At 42.3% G+C, this 23128-nt stretch overlaps 2 protein-coding genes across 2 annotated transcripts; both read right to left on the bottom strand.

The window, feature by feature from the left end:
• Nucleotides 1–2959: 2959 nt before the first annotated feature.
• On the bottom strand, nt 2960–3979 carry LOC134209621 (uncharacterized). Its single transcript, XM_062685614.1, has one exon. It carries the CDS (start codon nt 3977–3979, stop codon nt 2960–2962), a length of 1020 nt encoding a protein of 339 aa, XP_062541598.1.
• A 151-nt stretch (nt 3980–4130) lies between these two features.
• Nucleotides 4131–7844, bottom strand: LOC134209620 (uncharacterized). Its single transcript, XM_062685613.1, has one exon. The coding sequence runs from the start codon at nt 7842–7844 to the stop codon at nt 4131–4133; it is 3714 nt and encodes a 1237-aa protein (XP_062541597.1).
• Between the last annotated feature and the right edge of the window lie 15284 nt (nt 7845–23128).

Here is a 23128-nt window from a genome sequence, read left to right as displayed (position 1 = left end):
GCTGGAGAAGAAGTAACCTCTAAGCATCATTCAAATGATGGAGCAAGCAGTTAAGTAGAGTGAAGAAAGACAATATTCGAAAAAACACAAAGATGCAGCCCAATTGGATTGTACGCAAAAGTGACGTAGGACTACGTAGCTATACGAAATGGATGATATTTGTCATCATAGTTTGTGTCTCTTTATGTGTCATTGATATTTCACTCTTCCGAAAATCTCAGTATAAACTCGTTCTTCCTCATCAAAGATTGGTGGGGGAGGATCTGTGAATTCCGGTTAGTTCAGGTGGATGCTGAAGTCCATTTCCCCTGTTTTGGTGAACATTTGATAGACGAGCCTCTGTGAAGAAATAAAGAAACAAGGTAAAAGTATTCTCTATTCATTTCCATTTCTGAGATTAACGCACGAATGCCACTAAAATTGCGTAATAAGAAATTTTGTTCCTCTGATGAATACTCTGTAAACGGAAATAAGAAAATTAGATAAGTTAACCATTTTGGGACTTGTGCTACCTTTTTGGATTTGTCAACGAGTGTCATCCCGGTTCAATAAATGATGACAAAATGATACAAGAACAAGCGGGATAATGCTTATTGGTGTGTTCTGTTAAATGAGAAAAGTTGAAATGAAACAATTATAGATTTAGTGAGTTTTCATATTTAGCCATATTCATATTCATATTTTAGATCGGGAACTTCCACTAGATCCCGACGAGTGAAACCGGAAGAAAATCAGAGCCGTTAAATTCGGTCGGTGATGTCAGAACGAGACAAAGCTGAACCGGAGGAAAGCCAAAGCTCTCAACGGGCAAAGATGACCCAACTGCGAAAAGAAGATTTTGTGTAGTGATGTTTTGGTTGCTGCTATCGGAACGAGAAAGAGTTCAACCAGAGAAATGCTGGTGGTGGTGGTGCCTTCATCGGTTTGGCTGTTTCTGGCTATCGCGTGATGGAGGAAGATGATGCAATAAGCTTGTTCGAATGGCTGGCATCAGTAGTAGTAAAATAAAATTTCCTCACAATATTCTGATTTTTTTGCTGTTAGGGATTGAAAAGTGGCATTATTGAAAATATATCGGTTCTTTGCTGCACCATTATTTTACACAAGGGAAGGTAGATCCGAAAAGTTTCTTTTTTAAATTTATCATTCAGTAGCAGAATCACAAGCGCGTGTCGGAGGGAGATGATGCAATAAATTTGTTTAAATGATAACTAACTGCATCCAAACGTCGGAACCTTGCTTTAAAATTGTCCATTCGCCACTTGACGATTTTTCGCTAAGCCTCCACCATTTGGAATAAATTTTCAGCATTGCCACTGCTACCCACGCCTTCGTGCTGCTGTGTCCGCTCCGCTGCATCAAATTTTGTCGAACCGCTCTTTGCGGAATCCCGATCAAAATGGCTCGCGCGCGTCAGAAAGCAGCTTTCTTGTATTCAATAAATTAGGCCCGTTAGCCCCGCCCCTTTGTGATCTGATATGGTTGTAAAAATAATGTGCACTCATAACGATATCAGAAAGCTGCTTTCCGGCGCGCGCAAGCCGGGGATTGATCGGGATTCCGCAGACAACGGGTCGTTCGGAGAATGTTATTTGCCACTGTTTTGCATTGCAAGCTGGAGAAAAGACAACAACAAAAATAAATAAAAGTGTTCGGGGAATTAGGTTGATTACCGTCGATGATTGGGCTCAGTAGTGGATTGTAGATGTTGTTTCATCCCCGACATCGATGGAGGATTCTAACCATCAGCCAACAAGCTCGTTGCATTCATGCACCAATTTGGTCCAGGCACTTGATCGACAAGATTTCCAATCCTTTGAGATTTCGGGTTACCACATAGAAACTCGCGGCGGTTGTAGAAACACGACACTTTTATTAGTTATTTGACACGAAACATGCATAAAACTTATATATTATTTCTTCATCAGTAATTACAAATAGATGATATACAACACGTATGATAAGAACCGATCATGCTGCCCAGTGGCTGGATTGAAGTGGACTGGTCATCGTTTCACACTGCAGACGGTGGACTGGTCCTCGTTGCTCTTGATGCGATGATTTTGTCGGTAAGCCCGAGAGCGATTCTCCCCGCTCTTATCTGTTGACCAGTCGTCCTTATCACTCCTTTGTGGTTGATGACGATGATGATGACCGTGCTGTGCATGCTGATGCTGGAGATGAGCAGATCTTAAGGGAGAGTGCGTGGTTCGGCGAGCTTCTCTGCCTAACCACCCGAGTTGGCGTACAGCCTCCGTCGATATTGCGATGATGAAGTTGCCTTGCTGGATCCATTGGTGTATACGAACAATGGGAATGCCTTGCTACCGATCGTCTGAACTTGTGCAGCAACATCAGGACGGAGACGATATTTTTCGCAGAGTAGTGATAGCAGGGTTGTAGCTTGTGGGATGATTTTGCTATTACTAAACATCCTCACCCATCCTGAGATTGTCAAATTTCTGAAAAGAGAAAAAACAGATCCTCTTCGCCGGGATGGGATGGTGGATAGGGATGATTCTACTGTGGGTGGTTTGTTGTTCCACTTGGCCTGTCGTCCTCTTCTGGAAGCGGCAGGAAACAAAGCTTCTCAATAGGTCGAATTAATGATCCATTGGCAGTTTTAAGTGTAACAACGCGGACAATTCCGTCACTGCCAGGATGGATATCGCTGATTCGCCCCATTCTCCACTTCATCGGAGGCTGATTATCGTCTTTGATGACGACCAGCTTGCCTACTTCTATTTGAATCCCTGATTTGAATCTTTTATTCCTAGACTGTAGCTGGCATAAATATTCTCTGCGCCATCTCTTCCAGAAATCCTGCAATCTTTTTTGGATGAGTTGCAGGGCATTAAGGCGATTGTTCGGAAGTGCACCCAATTCTGGTTCCAGAATGGATTGCAGGGATGTGCCGATCAGAAAATGGGCTGGCGTTAGTGGTTCGAGGTCATTGAGATCATCCAAGAGAGGCGTGAGGTGGCGAGAGTTGAGGCAAGCTTCGACCAGGGTAAGTAGTGTGGTAAAATCCACTGGAGACACGGGTGAATCGCCTATTACTCGCAGCAAATGGTGTTTGGTTGATCGGACGGCCGTTTCCCATAAACCTCCGAAGTGGGGGGGCACTCGGCGGTATGAAATGCCACTGAATACCATCCTTGGCACACTCCTTGGATACGGCGCTGTTATGATCATTGCTCTTCAGCAGCTTCAGCAGATCCTTCAACTGGTTGCGTGCACCGACGAAATTAGTGCCATTGTCGGAGTAAATGTTAGTACACAGTCCTCTCCTCGCCACAAATCTGCGAAGCGCCTGCAGGAACCTGTCAGTGGATAAATCTGACACTAGTTCCAGATGAACTGCCTTCGTACAAAGGCAAACAAAAACTGCTACGTAGGCCTTAACTGTAGCACGTCGTGGGATTGGGCGTAAATAAACAGGGCCAAAGTAGTCGACTCCTGCGTCAGAAAACGGGCGGGATACGGTAACCCTAGCTGCTGGTAAATCTCCCATAAATTGTTGCACTGAAGTGGGTTTACATCGAAAGCATTTCTGGCATCTATGTACGATGTTTCTGATCACGCTTCTACCTCCAAGCGGCCAGAATCGGAGTCTAAGTACACTTAGCATTAGTTGCGGCCCCGCGTGAAGTAGGTGTTCATGATAATGCTGAAGGAGCAGTCGGGTGAACGGATGCCGAGCTGGAAGAACAACTGGGTGCTTTGCTTCGTCTGACTCTAAAGAGTGCTTCAGTCGTCCTCCTAGTTTAAGAAGTTGGTCCTTGGAAAGGAATGGGTTGAACCAGCGTAGTTGTGACCTATTTGGAACCTTGCCTCCCGATGAGATTGCTTTCAATTCCTCGGCGAACACTTCCTTCTGCACCAAACGAACCAACGTACCTTCTGCGTCCCTTAATTCTGACGTGGTGAGAAATCCCACATCATTCCGACTAGTTATTGGTGTTCGGAGCAATTTCATCAGACGCAACCAGTATGCGGTGCGGCGTATGAGATCCGTGTATGAAGAAAACTTGCTAATGTACTCCAGGTTGAACTCGGTAACACTGGAAGCAGTTGTTGCGATAATTGTCCGCCGTTTTCGGACTCTTCCTCTCCAGATGTTAGGGGTTCTAATGATCTTGGCCATTTGTCCGAGCTCTCTTCCAACCAGGTGGGACCTCGCCACCAGAATTGGTTGTCGATGATGTCTTGAGGGCGATGCCTCGGGAAATAAGGTCGGCCGGATTTTGGATTCCGGGCACGTGACTCCACCGACAGCCTTCTGTAATAGATTGAATTTTTGCCGTACGATTAGCGACAAACGTGGTCCACGTTGTTGGGTAAGCCTGTAACCATCGTAGAACGCAAGTGGAATACGTCCAGAAGTAACCGTTGGCTGATGTTTTTATAGACGTTCGGACCTTCTCATACAATTGTGCAGCCAAAACCGCTCCGCAAAGTTCCAGCCTAGGGATTGTCTGGCATTTTAACGGAGCCACCTTCGATTTGGAAGAAAGTAGTCGAACCTTAACCCTCCTGTCTGCATCAGTGCTCCGGACGTAAAGACAAGCACCGTAAGCCTTCTCCGAGGCGTCGGAGAAACAATGGAGTTCAACATCAACCGATTCCGGAATTATTACGCATCTTTCGATTCGTGCTTGATTGAGCATGGGTAGTTGCTCGTGGAACCTTCTCCAGGACTCACCCACCATCGGAGGTAGCGGCTGATCCCAGTTTAAGGGTTGTTCATTCTTGTCGCGTATGATCCACAGAAGCTGCATAAATATCTTTGCCGTAGTAATAGCAGCTCCCAGAAGCCCTAAGGGATCGAATAAAGTGGCTATCACTGACAACACGCTGCGTTTGGTAAGAACTGTATCGCTGTCCAGCGAAGGAATGATGAACTGGAACCTTAGAATGTCCGAAGAAGGAATCCAAGTCAACCCTAAGGTTTTTACTGCTGAATCAGGGTCCAAGTTAATCCCATCCGAAGTGCGAATCGCCAAATTTTCTTCAGGAATACCTGCTAGGGCTGCTGGACAGTTGGATGCCCATTTGCGAAGTTGAAAACCTCCTCTTGACAGCATCGCATTCAGTTGAATCTGCATCTGCGTTGCTGTTTCCACATCATTCGCACCGGTGATGACGTCATCCATGTAGGTGTCGTCCATGGTTGCACGTGCTGCAAGAGGAAAACGCCCTTCCTCATCCACAGCGAGTTGTTGAAGCGTCCTGGTAGCCAAAAACGGCGCGGGTTTTGTGCCGTACGTTACCGTATTCAGCTCATACGTAAGGACACTTTCCGATGGTGAATTTCGCCAGAGAATGCACTGTAGAGGGCGGTCTTCGGGACGAACGATGACTTGGCGGAACATTTTCTCCACATCTGACACCAGCATGATCTGTTTGGTCCGACATCGAAGAATTATGGACCGAAGATCATCCTGTACTATTGGCCCCACCAGTAGTACGTCATTAAGCGAAACTCCAGAAGACGTTTTACAGGATGCATCGAAAACAACGCGAACCTTGGTTGTTGTTGAAGCTTCTTTCACCACAGGATGATGGGGTAAATAGCATCTTCGAATCGAACTTTGGGAATCTTCAACCAGCATCTTCATATGTCCGAGATTGAGGTATTCTTCCATAAAGGCGACGTACTGTTTTCGAAGTGATGAGTCCCTGGCCAACCTTCTTTCGGTTCCTTGCAGTCGTCGAAATGCAATGTCCCTTGATTCACCCAACCTTGACACAGCGCCTTTCATCATCGGTAGAGCAACGGTGTACCGACCATGCGTATCCCGTTGAACCGTATTTGAGAACCATTCCTCGCAACGCTTCTCTTCTGGTGAATGAGCCTTACCTGACTCTACCGCCTCGCAGGACCAAAAACGCGCGATTAAAGTATCCAAGCCATCCAACGCGGACACGTTGCAGCTAATGTGAAGAGAGCTTGTTGGAACCGAAATGCCACCGCTGATAACCCAGCCAAACACGGACTGGTTGAGGGTTGGAAGTTGTTCCCCCAGAGAAATCCTTTTTCCTGTTTCGAAAAAGTCGAAGAAGTACTCGATGCCAAGTACAATATCCACTCCATTAGATTCGAAGAATGTAGGATCCGCCAACTGAATTCCGCTTGGCAGTGTCCAAGCAGCCGTATTGATAGTGGTTGTTGGAAGATTCACCGTGACCTTTGGAAGAACCAACAAGGCTAGTTCACGGGAATATTCCGAAACTCGTGAATGAAGTACCGCTTGAATCCTTTGCCGAACCTTGGTCGCCGCCTGACCAATTCCTGCCACCGAAATATCCACTCGATCTCGATGAACTTTTAACCGCTGACTCAGCCGCTCTGTAATGAAATTACTTTCGGATCCGGAGTCCAGTAATGCACGAGCAGGAAATCGGTTGCCGATGTCATCTTCAATCATCACAACTGCTGTTGCCAAAAGAACCCGTTTGAGATGTTGGTGAGCTGTAGCGGACACTACAGTTTCCGTGGCTGCCACGTTGGCCACTTGGGTGTTGGATGAATCTCTTTGATTCTTGGGTACCGATGGCTGGTTGCCCCCAGCCACTGCCGCCACCTTGGGTTCTTTCTCCTTCCCCTGCTTAAAACATACTAGGGTATGGTGTCGACCCTTGCAGTTCTTACAGGAGTATTTTGATTGGCATTCCTTGGCATGGTGCCCCGTCCTGAAGCAATTCCGACAAAGTCCATGAGTTTTAAGTAGACTATCCCTGTCCGATACCGTCATTCGATGAAACTCGTTGCACTGGTACAGAAAATGATCTGATGAGCAAACAACGCAGCGTCCCCTTGACGCCTGGGTAGAACTATAGCTGGTCTTCACCGTTGATTGCTTCGCCTTCGAGTACTGCTGTATTTGACCGGCACCCCTAGTGTCGGTAGATTTTGCCGGAAGGCTGTCCAAAACCTGGATTCGACGCCGCAGAAACTCGAATAAATCCTCCAATGTATCCTGCTGCTTCGCCGATGAGACCTCTTCCCACCCCCTACGCGTAACTGGATCCAATCGTGCAGTGAGGATGTTCACAAACAGAAGATCCTTGTACTCGTTCGGCTGGACGACCTGGTCGAGTGTGTGCACGATTCGTTCAAAGCCTTCAACCAGGGTGTGCAGGTCTGCACCTGATTCCTTCGAGAGTGTGGGCAGCTTGAAGAGAGCTTGTACCTGCCGCTTCCTTAGCTGCTTGCTGTTATTGTAGCGCTTCAACAGCAAATCCCACGCCACTTGATAGTTGGCCTTTGTGATTGGAAGTGGATCAATGAGAGCCTTGGGTTCTCCTTGAAGACAGCCCTTCAAGTAATGAAGTTTTTCCACTTCCGGTAGATCCACTTTCCAGTGGATGAGCGATGTGAATAGGTCGCGGAAACTCAGCCACTCGTCGATGTCCCCGTTGAACGTCTGCAGCTGGATCTGCGGCAAACGTACGTGATCGACAATTGCTGAAGCCCCATTTCCACCTCGGTTCGGCTGTTCCAGAACCTGGGGTTTCTGGAACGATTTGATCTTGTCCGTTAGGAAGGACTTGATCTCATAATATCGATCGCTGAATTCCGCACGTTCCTTCTCAAGCGACGTCTTTTCCTCGTTGTATTCTTCGTGAGCGAAGATCTCCACCATGGTAGCACTGTAGCTCTCCCACAGCTCATCCAGTTTTGCAATACGTATTTCCACCTCTGTAACAGTATTCGCATCAGAAAATGCCTCGGTGAACCGCTGAATGTCGTTGAAGGACAGTTGAGCTGCCTTCAGTCGCGCTGTCAATGCCCTCATTGACGGCGCCTTGGAAGCTGATGCTCCAGCGGGTGGTGCCATGTTGCCGTCGTCACAATGGTGATAATTAGGAAGAGAGAGGTACGGTGTAGTATACTGCGAGAGGCCTAGCTTCGCCAGGCATATACTATTTTAATTTACCCGGAGAAACGAGTAATGATACTCCAGATCTGAATTCTACAACCGCAACAAGATGACGTCACACCGTCGACTCCAACGAATGACAACTCAGGTATGACGAGGAAAGTTGAAGAGAGAAAATGTTGTGTAGTAGGCAGAGTGCAGGCCTAGCTTCGCAAGGCATATACTGCATTAATTTACCCGACAAACAGGAAGTGATGCTCCAAGTTCAATCAATCAGTCATACAAACAGCCTTGCGTTCAGTTCCACATAAAATGTCACATCAAATCGTCATAACTCGAACAGAACCAGATATGGACGAAGAGGAGAGAATTTGGTGTAGTATCCAAAAGAGATGGCTTCGGCCAGGCATATACTGCGGCAACTCACCACAGGAAACAGTTACAGCACCGATCAATCCACCAAATGTCCACAGAAAACACCCCGAATACAATCGAATCCAACTTATAGCAATCCAAACTCAAAGATGGTGGAGCCCAGAAGGGCAACAGGGCTCAGTGGTCAGAGAGGTAAAACGAAGAGGTTTTGTCCAAATTAAAATGGTGTAATATCATTGACCTTGCTTCGGCAGTACACTAAATTCCTAATTTACCTGGACAAAAGTGATGCGATGCTTCCTCTCTGTGCTGAAACCCTTTGCACCGGGTAGAAGTAGCTCGAGTTCTCCCGGTTTGGTATGCCAATCGATGTTCAGTTCGGTTTATCCTATTCCAAACCAGGATAGCCAGTCGTCGACTTGTCCACCAGTAGTTATGCCCGATGTCCACCAGTTAGACAGCTAGTCCATGGCCTTCTCAAATTACTCGATGATCCATGAATTGTACACGCCTATGGTTTTTCCCGAATGTTGACGTCAGATAGGGTAATTGGATTCCATCACCATAAAATGTCCACTTTCGATCGTATCCACTCCAAACCGTCCGTTTGGTTCACGTTCAAGTCACCAGGTCACGCAAGATAACAGATGTTAGTAGGTTGTAAGATGCCTAGCTTGGCTGGACATATATGCGAAGCAATGGGTTCACTAACCTGCACAAAACTCTATTCCGATGAAGTCCAAGCCAAACCGATGGCGGTCATCCGCGATGGCGATCCAGATAAGACAAATCCTTTAGCAGATCCTTTCAAAGGAACAAAGCCACCGATTGTTTACCAGTATGATGGCGGTTTTGGATCCTGTGCGCGCAGCACCTTCTATGAATCAATTGTCTCCGGCGTGATGGCGCCAAGTTTATTAGTTGATACTGTTCTAATAACGTGTCGTAGCCTCGATCCGTAATAGAGCTTCCGTAGTTCCCAAATCCGGGTGGTCCTCATCCGGTTCGTAGGATCAAAATGTTCGGGGAATTAGGTTGATTACCGTCGATGATTGGGCTCAGTAGTGGATTGTAGATGTTGTTTCATCCCCGACATCGATGGAGGATTCTAACCATCAGCCAACAAGCTCGTTGCATTCATGCACCAATTTGGTCCAGGCACTTGATCGACAAGATTTCCAATCCTTTGAGATTTCGGGTTACCACATAGAAACTCGCGGCGGTTGTAGAAACACGACACTTTTATTAGTTATTTGACACGAAACATGCATAAAACTTATATATTATTTCTTCATCAGTAATTACAAATAGATGATATACAACACGTATGATAAGAACCGATCATGCTGCCCAGTGGCTGGATTGAAGTGGACTGGTCATCGTTTCACACTGCAGACGGTGGACTGGTCCTCGTTGCTCTTGATGCGATGATTTTGTCGGTAAGCCCGAGAGCGATTCTCCCCGCTCTTATCTGTTGACCAGTCGTCCTTATCACTCCTTTGTGGTTGATGACGATGATGATGACCGTGCTGTGCATGCTGATGCTGGAGATGAGCAGATCTTAAGGGAGAGTGCGTGGTTCGGCGAGCTTCTCTGCCTAACCACCCGAGTTGGCGTACAGCCTCCGTCGATATTGCGATGATGAAGTTGCCTTGCTGGATCCATTGGTGTATACGAACAATGGGAATGCCTTGCTACCGATCGTCTGAACTTGTGCAGCAACATCAGGACGGAGACGATATTTTTCGCAGAGTAGTGATAGCAGGGTTGTAGCTAGTGGGATGATTTTGCTATTACTAAACAAAAAGGTTTTAAGAAATAAGGTTTTACGTGAAACAAATCGAAACAAGTTAATTTTTTTTTGCGAAGAGTCCTAGTTGGAAAACGCATTATAAGTGATTTTTTTTTGTTTTGCACTTTTTTCCCAAGCAATTTCGTCAAAATCTAAAAACCAAATATACAAAAAAGGCAAACAAATATACAAGAATCACAAACACATGAAAGGCTATTATTTATAATTTATTTATTCAGACTAAGGCCGTAGTGGCCTGTGCGGTATATAAGAGTCTTCTCCATTCGGCTCGGTCCATGGCTACACGTCGCCAACCACGCAGTCTACGGAGGGTCCGCAAGTCATCTTCCACCTGATCGATCCACCTTGCCCGCTGCGCACCTCGCCTTCTTGTGCCCGTCGTATCGTTGTCGAGAACCATTTTCACCGGGTTGCTGTCCGACATTCTGGCTACGTGCCCGGCCTACCGCAGTCGTCTGATTTTCGCGGTGTGAACGATGGATGGTTCTCCCAACAACTGATGCAGCTCGTGGTTCATTCGCCTCCTCCACGTACCGTCCGCCATACATGAAAGGCTAACACATGAGATTCAAAATAATTATTGCCAATGGGAAAAAGTATATTTTGTCGTCTTTTTTCAACGAATTATAACTGAAAATCCTTCTTCCGGTCGAAACATACGATCTATTCGTAAAAAAACCATTCTCAAATTGACATTTTAATTTTTTATGGCTCAAATTCATCTGGGGCTACTAGGTAGCAAATATAGCCATTACATGGGAAATAATAAATAGAGCTCTTATTACTAGCTTGAGCTTGAGCTTGATTGACTGCTCGTAGTTGCTACTCCATTATGACCAGATCAGCTGTTCTTGCACAGGGAACCAACAGATGTTTTGCTTGGGACTAGCACACATCTTCAATGTACAAGTACTGGTGATCTCATTTGTTAGGTCATACTGGCGCATGCCACGTCAGAATGCAAGTCAATGTAGGGAAGGGGGAGGAAATGATGATGCAATCACTCGCCCACTGCAAACCGAATATACCTCTGCACTTGCCATGAGTTCATGCGGAATTTGTTGAAATTTTTGGGTTAGGTTCGAGAGGCAGAGGTCCGTCTTGGTAAACGAGCTGCCAATGTGATAGATGATGGAACTTCTAATTGGATATAGGAAACGAGCTCTAAGGTTCATTTCCAATTCTAGCAGATAACTGTTAGAATACTCAAATTGAAGCAGGTATAGGAATAGTAATGGAAACGGTATGGAAGTCCATTTCCAGTTCTAGCGATTGCTAGAACATGAGAAATATTCAAAGTAGGAGAATGGAACGGACCTGGGATTGAACCCACGACCTCCTGCGTATGAGGCAGAAGCAGTAGCCATATGACTACCAAACCCTATGATAAATAGAGCTCTTGTTAATAAACAGAAAAACATATAATTTGTTGGTGGCAATATAGGTTAAACCGCTCTTTGCGGAATCCCGATAAAAATGGCTCGCGGGCCGGAAAGCAGTTTTCTTGTGTTCAATAAATTAAGCCCGTAAATTTGAATGGATGGATTAACTAACAGAAACCAAGCTTCCACGCCAAACTCCGATGCCACCGAAACAGTCCATTTTTGCAATTAAACCTTTCTTTTCAGAAAATACTGGTCCCGAGAAGAACCAATTTTATTTCCCCAAAGCGCCTTTCCAACAACTAACTGACACCACAGTTTGTAATAAATTTTCAGCATCGCCACTGGCGGCGAGGGATCGCAACAATGCTATTTTTGTAGTCAACCCTTTCTTCATACAAAATGCTGATTCGTTGAGGTTGAATGATCTGCAGCAAACACCGAGGACCACCACCAATATGTTGGATTTCCGTTGAAAATGTTACCAGCGCCTCCGTAATGCTGCATCCGCTCTGCGTGAAATCTTGTTCAAACTGAGGATTAGATCCAAACCCGCAAGTTGCTTGATTTTTATGTCTGTGCTAGTGATGCATGTACGTGATTGGTTGGTTTACCTATTTCTAAACTTTTTATCAAATATCGATAATGACTAGTTAAAAATCCGTATTGTCATATAAATACAAAGAAGCGTTGACTCATCCTTAATCGAATGGTTCAAACAAATTGAAAATCCATCGAGAAACGGTTGAGATATTAAAGTTTAAAGTCTATCATATTTTCGTGACGGTTTTCGATTTTTGCAATCGTAAAGTGTACCCCAATATAGAACAGACAGACGTAGTCCTACGTCAAAAACACGGAAGTTGATCCACGAGAAGGTGACAACCCTAAACGGGACGGTAGGAGCGAATTAACCAAGAAGTTTCCAAATTTCACCGGGAAACCGGAAGAATGGCCGCATTTCTTCGGAGGGTATCAGGCGTCAATCAAAACTTGCGATTATTCAGACGTGAAGAATTTGATGAGACTGTTTGATGGAATCGGTGCTTGAGTAACGGATTGGGCAAATTATGTTCTTAAAATTCATTTATATCTTAATAACATAGCTTTGTCAGCTTTATGGACGTCCGGAGCGGGTGCTTTAGATCCAGCGTAAACTGGAGCCGTTATGACTGTGCATTTTGTAGTACAATCGCAATTGTTCAGGGAACCAATGGATGGAAGCATGGGATTTGCTCTCCAACATCAATGGGCACAGTCCAAGAGCTCTAGTATTTTTGGATGATCGATAACGGCGTTGGCCACGTCCTCACGGTCATCGCGGATGGGAAGGAATTTATGATGCAGTCACTCACTCACCCACTGCAAGCCGAGAACACATCTGCACTCACAACGAGTTCCTGCGGATTATTATTGGATTTTTTTTTGGGTTAGGTTCGAGAGGCAGAGGTTCGTCTTGGTTAACGAGCTGCCAATGTGATAGATAGGAGAAGAAAGCAACTGATGGAATTTCTAATTGGATTTTTAGTTCATTTCCAATTCTAGCAGCTACTGCTAGAACAGGCAAGTTGAAGATATAGGATAGAAATGGAAACGGTATGGAAATACATTTCCAGTTCTAGCGATTGCTAGAACATGAGAAATATATGTATGCATGAAAACAAGAGAACTGCTAAATTTAATGTATTTTTTAGTTGTTTTTGTTATTCTTATTAATAAAAAATCATGCAAAGTGTGTAGGAGGTAATATCTCAAAATACTTTTCTCAATTATTATATCCCAATCCTTTATATTAATAATAAGCTCTTTTCAAATGTTATGATCGAATGAGAGTCATCGTCGCCGCCGCGCTAGCTCTGCTGTTCCGATTGTTCGCTGTTTTCAATTTTTTAATGGCGTCCGATGAAGAATTTCTGACTTCAGAGGAACGGAAACCTGGTATGCATTGGTGCAGCTGCTGCGAAGCATAGCCTCTAATGCGGTAACGCGATAACGATTCGGATGACGAAACAAAGGCTGATAGTAGAAAAGGTAACCAAACGTGGGCATCCTTTCGAATTCATGGACTGGGATGGTTTCCAAGAAATCGTGGAACCATTATTCATTGTTAAAAGCCTGTTATCTAACAGTCAAACACCAAGCAACACTGGAGCTGTTGTAAAGCGAAATCTTGATAGGCTCCAATAAAAAACAGACTTTGTAAAATTTATGTTAGTGCTAATCTATTTGTTGCTATCACTAACTTGTCTCACAAACTAATCAGTAAATTTGTTTACAAAACTTGCTGCCATCAGTGCCTTAAAAATATATTTTAGTTACTAAAATATCTTTTGTGCCACAAGCTCCTTTTATTTTTTCAATATTGTGTTTTATTGTTTTCCATAAATAAGTTCTGTTCAAACAAAGTTAATTGCCTATATTCCGGGTATTAAACCACCCGACTTGAACATTGATTTACAATGATCTGAAAACTCATAGGGTCGGTGTACCAATGGTCGCCATACATAAGACCAACTATTTTTTTTTTAAATAAGTAAAAGGCATGTGGGTGGACTTTATATATCAAGCGAAAGGTTCTACTTCCTGCTCCTTAGAACAGCTGTGAAAACCACAATAAAATTTGTTATTATCCTCAAAATTGATTAATCCATAATAGGAACACATGCACCAATTGTAGCACTATTTTTAATTTTAGTTCCTTATTTGGCAAATCCCATTGTTTTCTTAAGGGACTGGCCAAATTGGGACCACTAGTGCGATAACTGGTGCAAAGGATTTTAAAAATTAAGCAAAATCAATTTTTACAATTATGCTTTGCTTGTTTTGGAGGAAATCAAAGGTGTTATCGTGTGATATGAATATGCTCAGGGAATCAATTTTTTTGGAATGCGCCTGCGAAACAAGCGACAAAAGAGAACCAACGACAAAGCTTTGTTTTTGTCGGAGATAATAATGACAAAGATCCGAAAAATTTTGTCAGCAACAAAAAAGAAAACAATCTTGTTGCTAACTTTTCATCCCGTTGTTTTGCATTATTTCTAGTGAAAATTTCGGTTTTATGCTATCATAGTTTCTGCTTTTATGGAAATATTCGAGAATCGAACAATGGTTACAAAATTAGCAGCGTATTTTCGGAGATATCAGAGCATGCAAGGCAAATGATTCTTGTCATATTGTGTTCGGGTTCTGATAAAGTTTTGTCGCTAGGTGCGTTTGTCAGTAATGCAACGTACACACCAGTCAAGCAGTTTGACGAACATTGACTCTACCCCCATGAAAACGCTTCGGTTGCTGCTTTGTTGGAACGGAAAACGAACGAAAAATTAAAACGGTTTGATTTTGGTTTGAGTTGTCGGGGGTGGAGTCAAGGTTCGCCGAACATGTTTGAGCATTTGTAGTAAAGTTGCACAAACCCCCATATATTTGTTGATGGTTGAAGCTCAAGTTGGCGCTTCGGACGTTCGTGTGTGATATTGTTGGTCGAATAAATTGATTGTTCGTGTCGCTGTTGGTGAAACTTGATGGATGTTGGAATAAACGAGAGGTGGAGTCAATGTTGGTCAAACTGCTTGACCGTGTGTACATTCCATAACAAACTCTGTTGATGACAAAGAGTATATTGTTAGGCGTTGCTCGAACATTGATTCCCTGAATATGCTTTATCGACATGAGCTTGTTTTGCGGTGATTTAATTGGTCATTTGGCATATAAAGCACTAGTGCGACAACTGGTGCTATAGCCACAACTGGTACACCTAGCCTATGTGATTATGTACACTATGTGGAAGATATTGATTTGAAAAATGTATTGGAGGTAGCCACTTTCCCTTCGATGGGACTCGAACCCACGACCCTCAGTAGGGTCGTAGGTCCAATACATTTTTCAAATCAATATCTTCCTTACAATGTACATATTCACCTATGAGTTTTCTAAAAATGATTTAGTTCCAAACAATTTTATGTAAAATGACTCGTCAAACAAGTAAATTGTTTCAACTGTTTGCAATGAGGGAGATTTTTGAGCTTTATTTTTCTCGTGTTTTTTATAGACTTTTATTTCATTCTTAAACTCCACTTTTTCCTATCTTCTTCTTCTATATACATATAAATGAATTTCTGTCTGTCAGACCCTTATAGACTCGAAAACTACTGAACCGATTGGGCGAGCCGAAATATGCAGAGATTTTGGCGTGGTGTGGTTCTTAGGATGGTTTGAGACCCCTCCCTCTTCTGGAAAGGAGGACTCTCATGCAAATAAAAAACAAATTTCTACATATACTCAAGAATTTGGCCTACGAAGGTTTTGGAAGGCAAGAAATATTTCTATGATGGTTCGAGACCCCCTCTGAAAAGAGGGCTCCCGTATAAAGGAAGCAGACATTTCTGCATAACTCGAGAACTAATCAAGCGAATGGAGCTAAATTTGGGGATGTGTTTGAAGTTGTTGAAGAATTTGTTTACCTTGGAACACTTGTGACATGTGACAATGACGATTCCCGTGAAGTAAAAAGACGTATTGCTGCTGCGAATAGGGCCTTTTACGGATTACGTAACCAGCTTAGGTCCCGCAACATGCAGACGGAAACGAAATTTGCTCTATTCAAAACTCTGAGTCTACCAGTGGCCCTTTATGGACATGAAGATTTATTTTATTTATTTATGGACATGAAGCAATGACGTTAAAAGAGGCGGACCGGAGAGCTTTCGGGGTTTTTGAGCGAAAAGTGCTGCGAACAATACTCGGAGGGAAACTAGAAAATGGTGTGTGGCACAGACACATGAATCATGAGCTGTATCAAGTATAGACAGAAGAATATTGTGAATCGTATAAAATACGGCAGACTTTAGTGAGCTGGTCACTTAGTGCAAATGTCGGAAAAAAACAATAGCAAAAACAATATTCAACAGAGAACCAGATAGGGGCCGGCGACTCCGTGGAAGGCAACGAACACGCTGGCTGCACGCGGTGGAATCGGACGTGGGGACCCTGAGGGTTCGGGGAAACTGGAGGAACATCGCCCAAGACCGACGATTATGGAGCCAACCAGGTATCCAGGTAGGTATGCAATAATAATGATTGTTAATAAATCTCGGCATATGTGATTTTGTAAACAAAGATTCAAACGTCGATTGATCCAATCTGATAGCACTCCAACGCAAACCATCACCACAGACAGTTAGGGAAAGCCTTCGGCTACCTGTTGGTGGTGTTGGTTTGCATGGTAATGCCATCAGATTGGACAAATCGACGTTTGAATTTTGTTTACAAAATCACATACGTCCTTTTGAATAAAGTACCCGGGAAATGTGATCAGCTCACTTTCTCAATGTGTAAGTCTGCGTTTACTCTCATAGTTCCCCATAACAAAACGGAAAAAAATAAATCAAAAAACTTCAGCTGCCCAGAATACATTTTTTACTCAACCGAGTAGAACAACGGGAACATAGGATATCTGTTCCATTATTAATAACATCCTCCTGTATCAATAACAATCGTAAAACAGAAAATTTAGGCTCAATTTGTGTCGTGTTTTGTTATTATCCGGCGTGCTAACTGCTGAAAAAAAAACACGAAAATGAGAAAAAAAAAATTGCGTACCAATTCTTTGTTTTCGAATGGTATTGATTTGGGTACATGGTAAAAAATTCAAGGAGCAGTTCCCCTGTGTCAGACTTTTTTAATCTTTCACTATCATTAACATTGTACGATGCTTTAGGCAGGTGTTGGCACATGGAGATGTGCACCGTATCGTACCATGAATTTGCTATTGAAATTCAGGGCGTAATTCCTACAAGTACAAGTGATTCCATTAATGTAATGTGAATAATAAAGTCTGGGGACGTAAATAAGTAGTGCTACTCAAGTAAATCTTCAGGTGAATAGAAAACCACTACATACCATATGATTGAGATCAAGAAAAAGCTGTCGAACCACTGTGTCTTGTTGCAAGCTTTGTATATCAATGAAAATCTGCATCTGTTTAGTTCGACGATCACCAAGGCGATAATTTTATTCGAAGGAAATGTATTTCATTACTACGAACAGTGTTCCAATCAGTGACATGTCATCGGTAGTTTATAATCACCGTCGATGATTATAATGGACGAACATCACGGACGAATATCACATGAATGATATACGACAACAATGAATGCATGAATTATGGGTAAAGGTTCGACCATATCCAGCAATGTACGGTTTATTGCCTCTGTGAGATCATTCGTTGACAGTTGCCGCACCCAAAGAGGGTCCCACTCGGGCGAACATAAATCTTATTTAATTGTCTATTTATGGTCGTTAATAAAAGTGAGCGACACGGACAACTGACCAACGACCCATTTCGAGGAGGTGTAAGGCAGGGACGAACCTAGGCGGGGAAATAACTTTACTCAACATTGTCATCTAAACTGTCTTGAATGTCAAAAGCTTGCGAGATGTCTACACCCCTGGCGCCTTTTGAAACTACTAACTACCGAACAAGCGCAGCTCTCACACCGACCGATGATAGCTGATCTTTCTTCGAAACTGCATACGCACCAATAGCACAACGATCAAGCCCATTTATTGCGCCGTTTTGTCCTCTCTGTGGCGAGTTTTATTGACTGGAAACAACGATTCCAACGATTAGTGCCATGACTTCTCAGTTTGGTTGTAAAAGATGTCGTTCGGGATACATTTGATACCTCTGGCATCTGTCGCCTGCAAAGTGCTGGGTTCGAGTTTCGTGGCTATGGAAGCTGTTCCCTCTTGAAACCATGCACGCTTGCTTCTCAATCAAAATACAAATTTCCCTCCAGGCAGACTCAGTCGTTGAGCATTTTTGTTTTATCGTCCGTGATCATCATCAACAGCTGCTGCCGATCGTAACCTGCCTTGTTTCAGCCAAAGCCGTCTCATTCGTTGAGTGTGTCTTTATTTACGACGGAATGAAATATATTTCCCAATTCAGCGGGAATAATTAATTGCCTCATTACGTTTATAGATGAACTTGAAGAAATATCAAATTACGTGAAATATTTGTATTTTATGGCAGGACATAAATTTTATTGATAGTTCCGAAGAAACCGAATTCGAAATAGAAACCTTTTCTTGTTAATTTCTTACTTAATTAATTTTAATTCGTTTAATAATTTGAATTTACGAAAATGGAGTTGGAGACATAAAATCGACATATAATATCATAATTTCGAAACCCTCTTTCTGGTCAGATTGGCGTATTGCTATATTGAATAAATAGAAGGTTGTAGGTTGAAAAACAACCTAACTAAAACATATTGAACTTGAATAATTTTTTTGAATTAGTCGTCGCCATCTTGATCGATTTCAGTTTGAGCTTGTGGGTTTTCTTCAGAATTGATTGAAACGTAGCATTTTTACATTTGTTCAACTTTTCCAATAAAATGTTTTATTTTTTCATCTAGGGGAACGGTTCGGCACTTCATCCCATAGCTCCTATTTCCATCCCATCAGAAAAAAAAGCAATGAAAAGGAATTTGGTTTGTTTCTTATTTTTGTGATTTTTTTCACCAGTAAGCACGCGTGTTAGCAATAAGCAATAAATCTTGCAAATCTGTCCATCCGTTCGTGAGTTGTATTGCCTCATAGGAAATGCAAACTCATTTTTATATATAGAGATTATTCAGACTAAGGCCGGGGTGGCCAATCCACAGAGGGTCCTCAGATCGTCTTCCACCTGATCGATACACCTTGCCTTGGATTATCGTTCGACATTTTGCCCAGCCCACCTTTGCTTTAGCCCCACCTAGGATCTAGCTTTTTGTCTGCAGATTTGTCTAGTAAAGTGTTCTAGTTGCTCTTACTTGAAAATTTTGAATTTTCTATTATCACTATAGGCTTCTTGAGATTGGAGAAAGGTTCGGTAAAACTCGAGGAGATTTCGAGGAGAGGTTAGTGATAAATAAAAAAGAACTCTTATAGAATGCTTTCTGATTGATTTTAAAAGCTCCACAGACCAAGCCACAGACTTATTTGCCTTTTCTAAGCTCCTTTTGTAGCCGCAGCAATATAACCAGTGAAAAGATCTCAGTAGGCGTTAAAAAATGAAGTTAAATGACAACTAGTGCAAGAATTTTTTCAGACAGTTATTTTGAAAATGTGCGTTGAATTTATTCCTATAAGGTTAACTGTTCCTGAATTTGTTAACTATATTGACAAATATCGACAAACAAGTTCTATTAGGATGTAGAATTGTATTTTTTTTTCAAAACAATATAGAATATATTCCAACAGGAAAGTAAGATTTATTTGTTGTGGACAGATCACCGTTTGAAAGCTCGTGAAGCCTAGATCATTTAGAAATGGGGCATTTCATTTTGGAGATAGTGGCGTTTCTAGTAGTCGGATAAATATGCAAGTTTTTCACAACGTTCATAACCAGTAAATCATTATTTTAAATCATTTTGAAGTAAGCTACGTCTAAGGGGAAGATTCGGATACAGGGTGTAAAATGAAAATTTCAAAATTGGGGACCGTCACGAAATCATGTGAGATTTGTAACATTAATAGGTCCTTTATCTTTCGATGTTTTTTTTAAAGATTTATTCATTCATTTATTTAGTCTACATCTAAACAGATGATCAACAATTTGACGCCACAATATACGGTTCGAGGCCACATCTCTTCATCCTCGGATACGCCCTACGCTCGCTAAGTCGTTCTGCACCTGGTCTGCCCATCTCGCTCGCTGAGTTCCACGTCGTCTCGTACCTGCCGGATCGGTAGCGAACACCATCTTTGCAGGGTTGCTGTCCGGCATTCTTGCAACATGCCCTGCCCATCGTACCCGTCCGGCTTTAGCTGCCTTCTGGATACTGGGTTCGCCGCCCAGCCCAGCTCTAGCTCATGGTTCATTCTTCGCCGCCACACACCGTCTTCTTGCACACCGCCAAAGATGGTCCTAAGCACCCGTCTCTCGAATACTCCGAGTGCTAGCAAGTCCTCCTCGAGCATTGGCCATGTTTCATGTCCGTAGAGGACAATCGGTCTTATAAGCGTCTTGTACATGACACATTTGGTGCGGTGGCGAATCTTTTTCGACCGCAGTTTCTTCTGGAGCCCGTAGTAGGTCCGACTTCCACAGATGATGCGCCTTCGTATTTCACGACTGACATTGTTATCAGCCGTTAGCAAGGATCCGAGGTAGACGAATTCCTCGACCACCTCGAAGGTATCCCCGCCTATCGTAACACTGCTTCCCAGGCGGGCCCTGTCGTGCTCTGTTCCGCCCACAAGCCACGGCGTGTGTATGGGGGACCTTTATGACAAAAAAATGAGCATCGCCAAAACTTTCACTACGTGAAAATATAGCTCTTAAGCTTTCATTTCGTGACTATTTGAAAAAAATCTACCGAGGGGTCTCGAACAACTTTGTTTTTTCTCCCTGAAACGGATCTTTGTAGTTGGAAGACCAACGATTATTATTTATCGCGTCCCATTTAAAATGAGATTTTTTATTCCAATAATCGTATATAAACTCAGGGGTACCGAAATTACCAAGTTATAGTCTAAATTAATAGTTTGTTGGAGCTCAAGCGTCAAAGTGCATGACGAAGCCGAACTCGATATATTTATGTTATCCCCTGCAAACAGCTAAGAAAGGCTTGGATGGAGATTATGCTCTGCATCGTCATCTTATGCACATATACACCCATTTCTTTCCCAAATATATACCAAAATTGAAACTTTGGTGGTAAATTTGATGGTAAAAAAATGGTAACTTGGCTTAGAAACCTCGCAGTTAATAACTGTGGAAGTGCTGATTGAACACTCAACTGTGAGGCGGCAATGTCTTAGTGGGGAATGTAATGCCAAAACGAAGAAGGAGAAGTAATGTAGATAAACATAATTCACTTTTTACACTTTTTTTCTGTCGTATTTTTGATTGTGTTACTTCAATTTATCACTAAAAACTATGCAACATGCTCATAAAAATCCTTAATACCTCATTCAAATAGAAATCAGATTTCAATTGATATACGGTAAACAGATGAACGCAAAAATGAGTCATGCTAAGTGCACAATAAAGGCAAAAATGGAAGTAAATATCTAGCTTTTAGTTTAAAATAAAATCTCTTCTGATTTCAACAAAAAGTGACATGGGTATAAAAAAACTTAAAAATATGTACTGTATTTTGTCCTAGAGATCATATCGCTGCGATGCATAGTTGATGAGAACGAGTGATTCATACAGACAAGCAAATTCATTTTACTACAAATGTTGTGGCAAACATGCAACTTTCTATGATATTGCACTGCGTGAGCTTGGAGAAATACTCATTCGAAACGATTATTTTCACTCGAAATTCATTACCAATTTAAAAATTAGTCCACTTTTCATTGTGTTGTCGCATTATTGCTATTTTGCTTTTGGCAATCACTTTCAATAACGTTCAATTATTTGGTCAAGCCGAATACCATCAACATAAAACGCAAACACAAAACCTGGACGATCAAAACCAGGGTAGTTTTGGAAGTTTTTGGAGAAGAGTTTGAATTTTTAGACACAAAAATCGTGCTGAAGGGATGACTCTAATAAAATCTAAATTGCTTAAGAGTTCAGAAAAGTTAACCAGTAAACGAAAATCAATCTCCTGCCCTATGCATCAAATGCATCTTCTTCTAAAAAGACACTTATTTTCATGACTCTTGGTACAACCACCAGACTTTGAAGTAATCGATGAGCTTTACTTTTATTCATCTATCTAGTGGAAAAATCTAGCTCAACAATGATCAGAAGCGTAATTTAGAAAAGCTTTACTAATTATTAAGCCCCGTTAATATTTATAAAAACTCCATAGCATAAAATGTATTCCTTACTTTCAAAACCAAAAATATCTTTATAAAACCATCCCACATAGAAATGCCGAGGAAATGTCCAACCTAAACATTTCCTAGACCGAACCGGGAATACAACTCAGCCACCTGCAGCATGGTCTTGGCATGCTTATCACGGTAGGTTGAAATAGTTTTATATTATCTTGGAAATGTTATAAAAAATTCGGTTTTCAGAAATCGTTGTGTCTTGAATGTCGGAATCCTGTCGTTTTTTGAGCTCAAACAATCAATTTGAAATTTCTCAATTATCTGGAATAATTTCTACGAATTTCGCTAATTTTCATTTAAATCCAAAAAGTATAAAATTGAAACTAAACAAACACTGTTAAAAATATTAGTGGGTTCAACCCTTGCGAAGCAGTATGTTTGCTAGCCAAATGTTGAACTTAATAATTTTGGCTCCGTCATGCTTTTCCATATTTGAGCCTTTTAAATTAGGTTCAAAATAAAAGATCATGGAGAATATTCATTCTTTGCATTTAATTCAGCGGCCGTTAAAAAAAATAAATGACGAGTCAACTCGTGAGGGACTCGTGACTGGCAGCTGGTATTAGATTAGAATGCATGTTCCATTTGTAAAGGAAAAAAAAAGTTGTTCGGGACCCCCCGGTAGATTTTTTTTAAATACCCAGGAAATGAAAGATAAGAAGCTATATTTTCACGTAGTTGAAATTTAAGCCATGCTCATTTTTTTGTGATAATATTGTTCTACTGAACACGCCGTGTAAGCATGTACTTTGTCTTTGACGCATTCACCACCAGTCCAACTTTTGTTGCTTCACGTTTTAGGCGAGTGTACAGTTCTGCCACCTTTGCAA

Source organism: Armigeres subalbatus, chromosome 2, assembly GCF_024139115.2.
Source record: "Armigeres subalbatus isolate Guangzhou_Male chromosome 2, GZ_Asu_2, whole genome shotgun sequence".
Lineage (NCBI taxonomy): Eukaryota > Metazoa > Arthropoda > Insecta > Diptera > Culicidae > Armigeres > Armigeres subalbatus.
This window is presented reverse-complemented; position numbering and strand designations above follow the sequence as displayed.

What these genes read in the sequence shown, in the direction of transcription:
- LOC134209620 (XM_062685613.1), bottom strand. Translation starts at nt 7,844, where the DNA reads ATGGCACCACCCGCTGGAGCATCAGCTTCCAAGGCGCCGTCAATGAGG.
- LOC134209621 (XM_062685614.1), bottom strand. Translation starts at nt 3,979, where the DNA reads ATGAAATTGCTCCGAACACCAATAACTAGTCGGAATGATGTGGGATTT.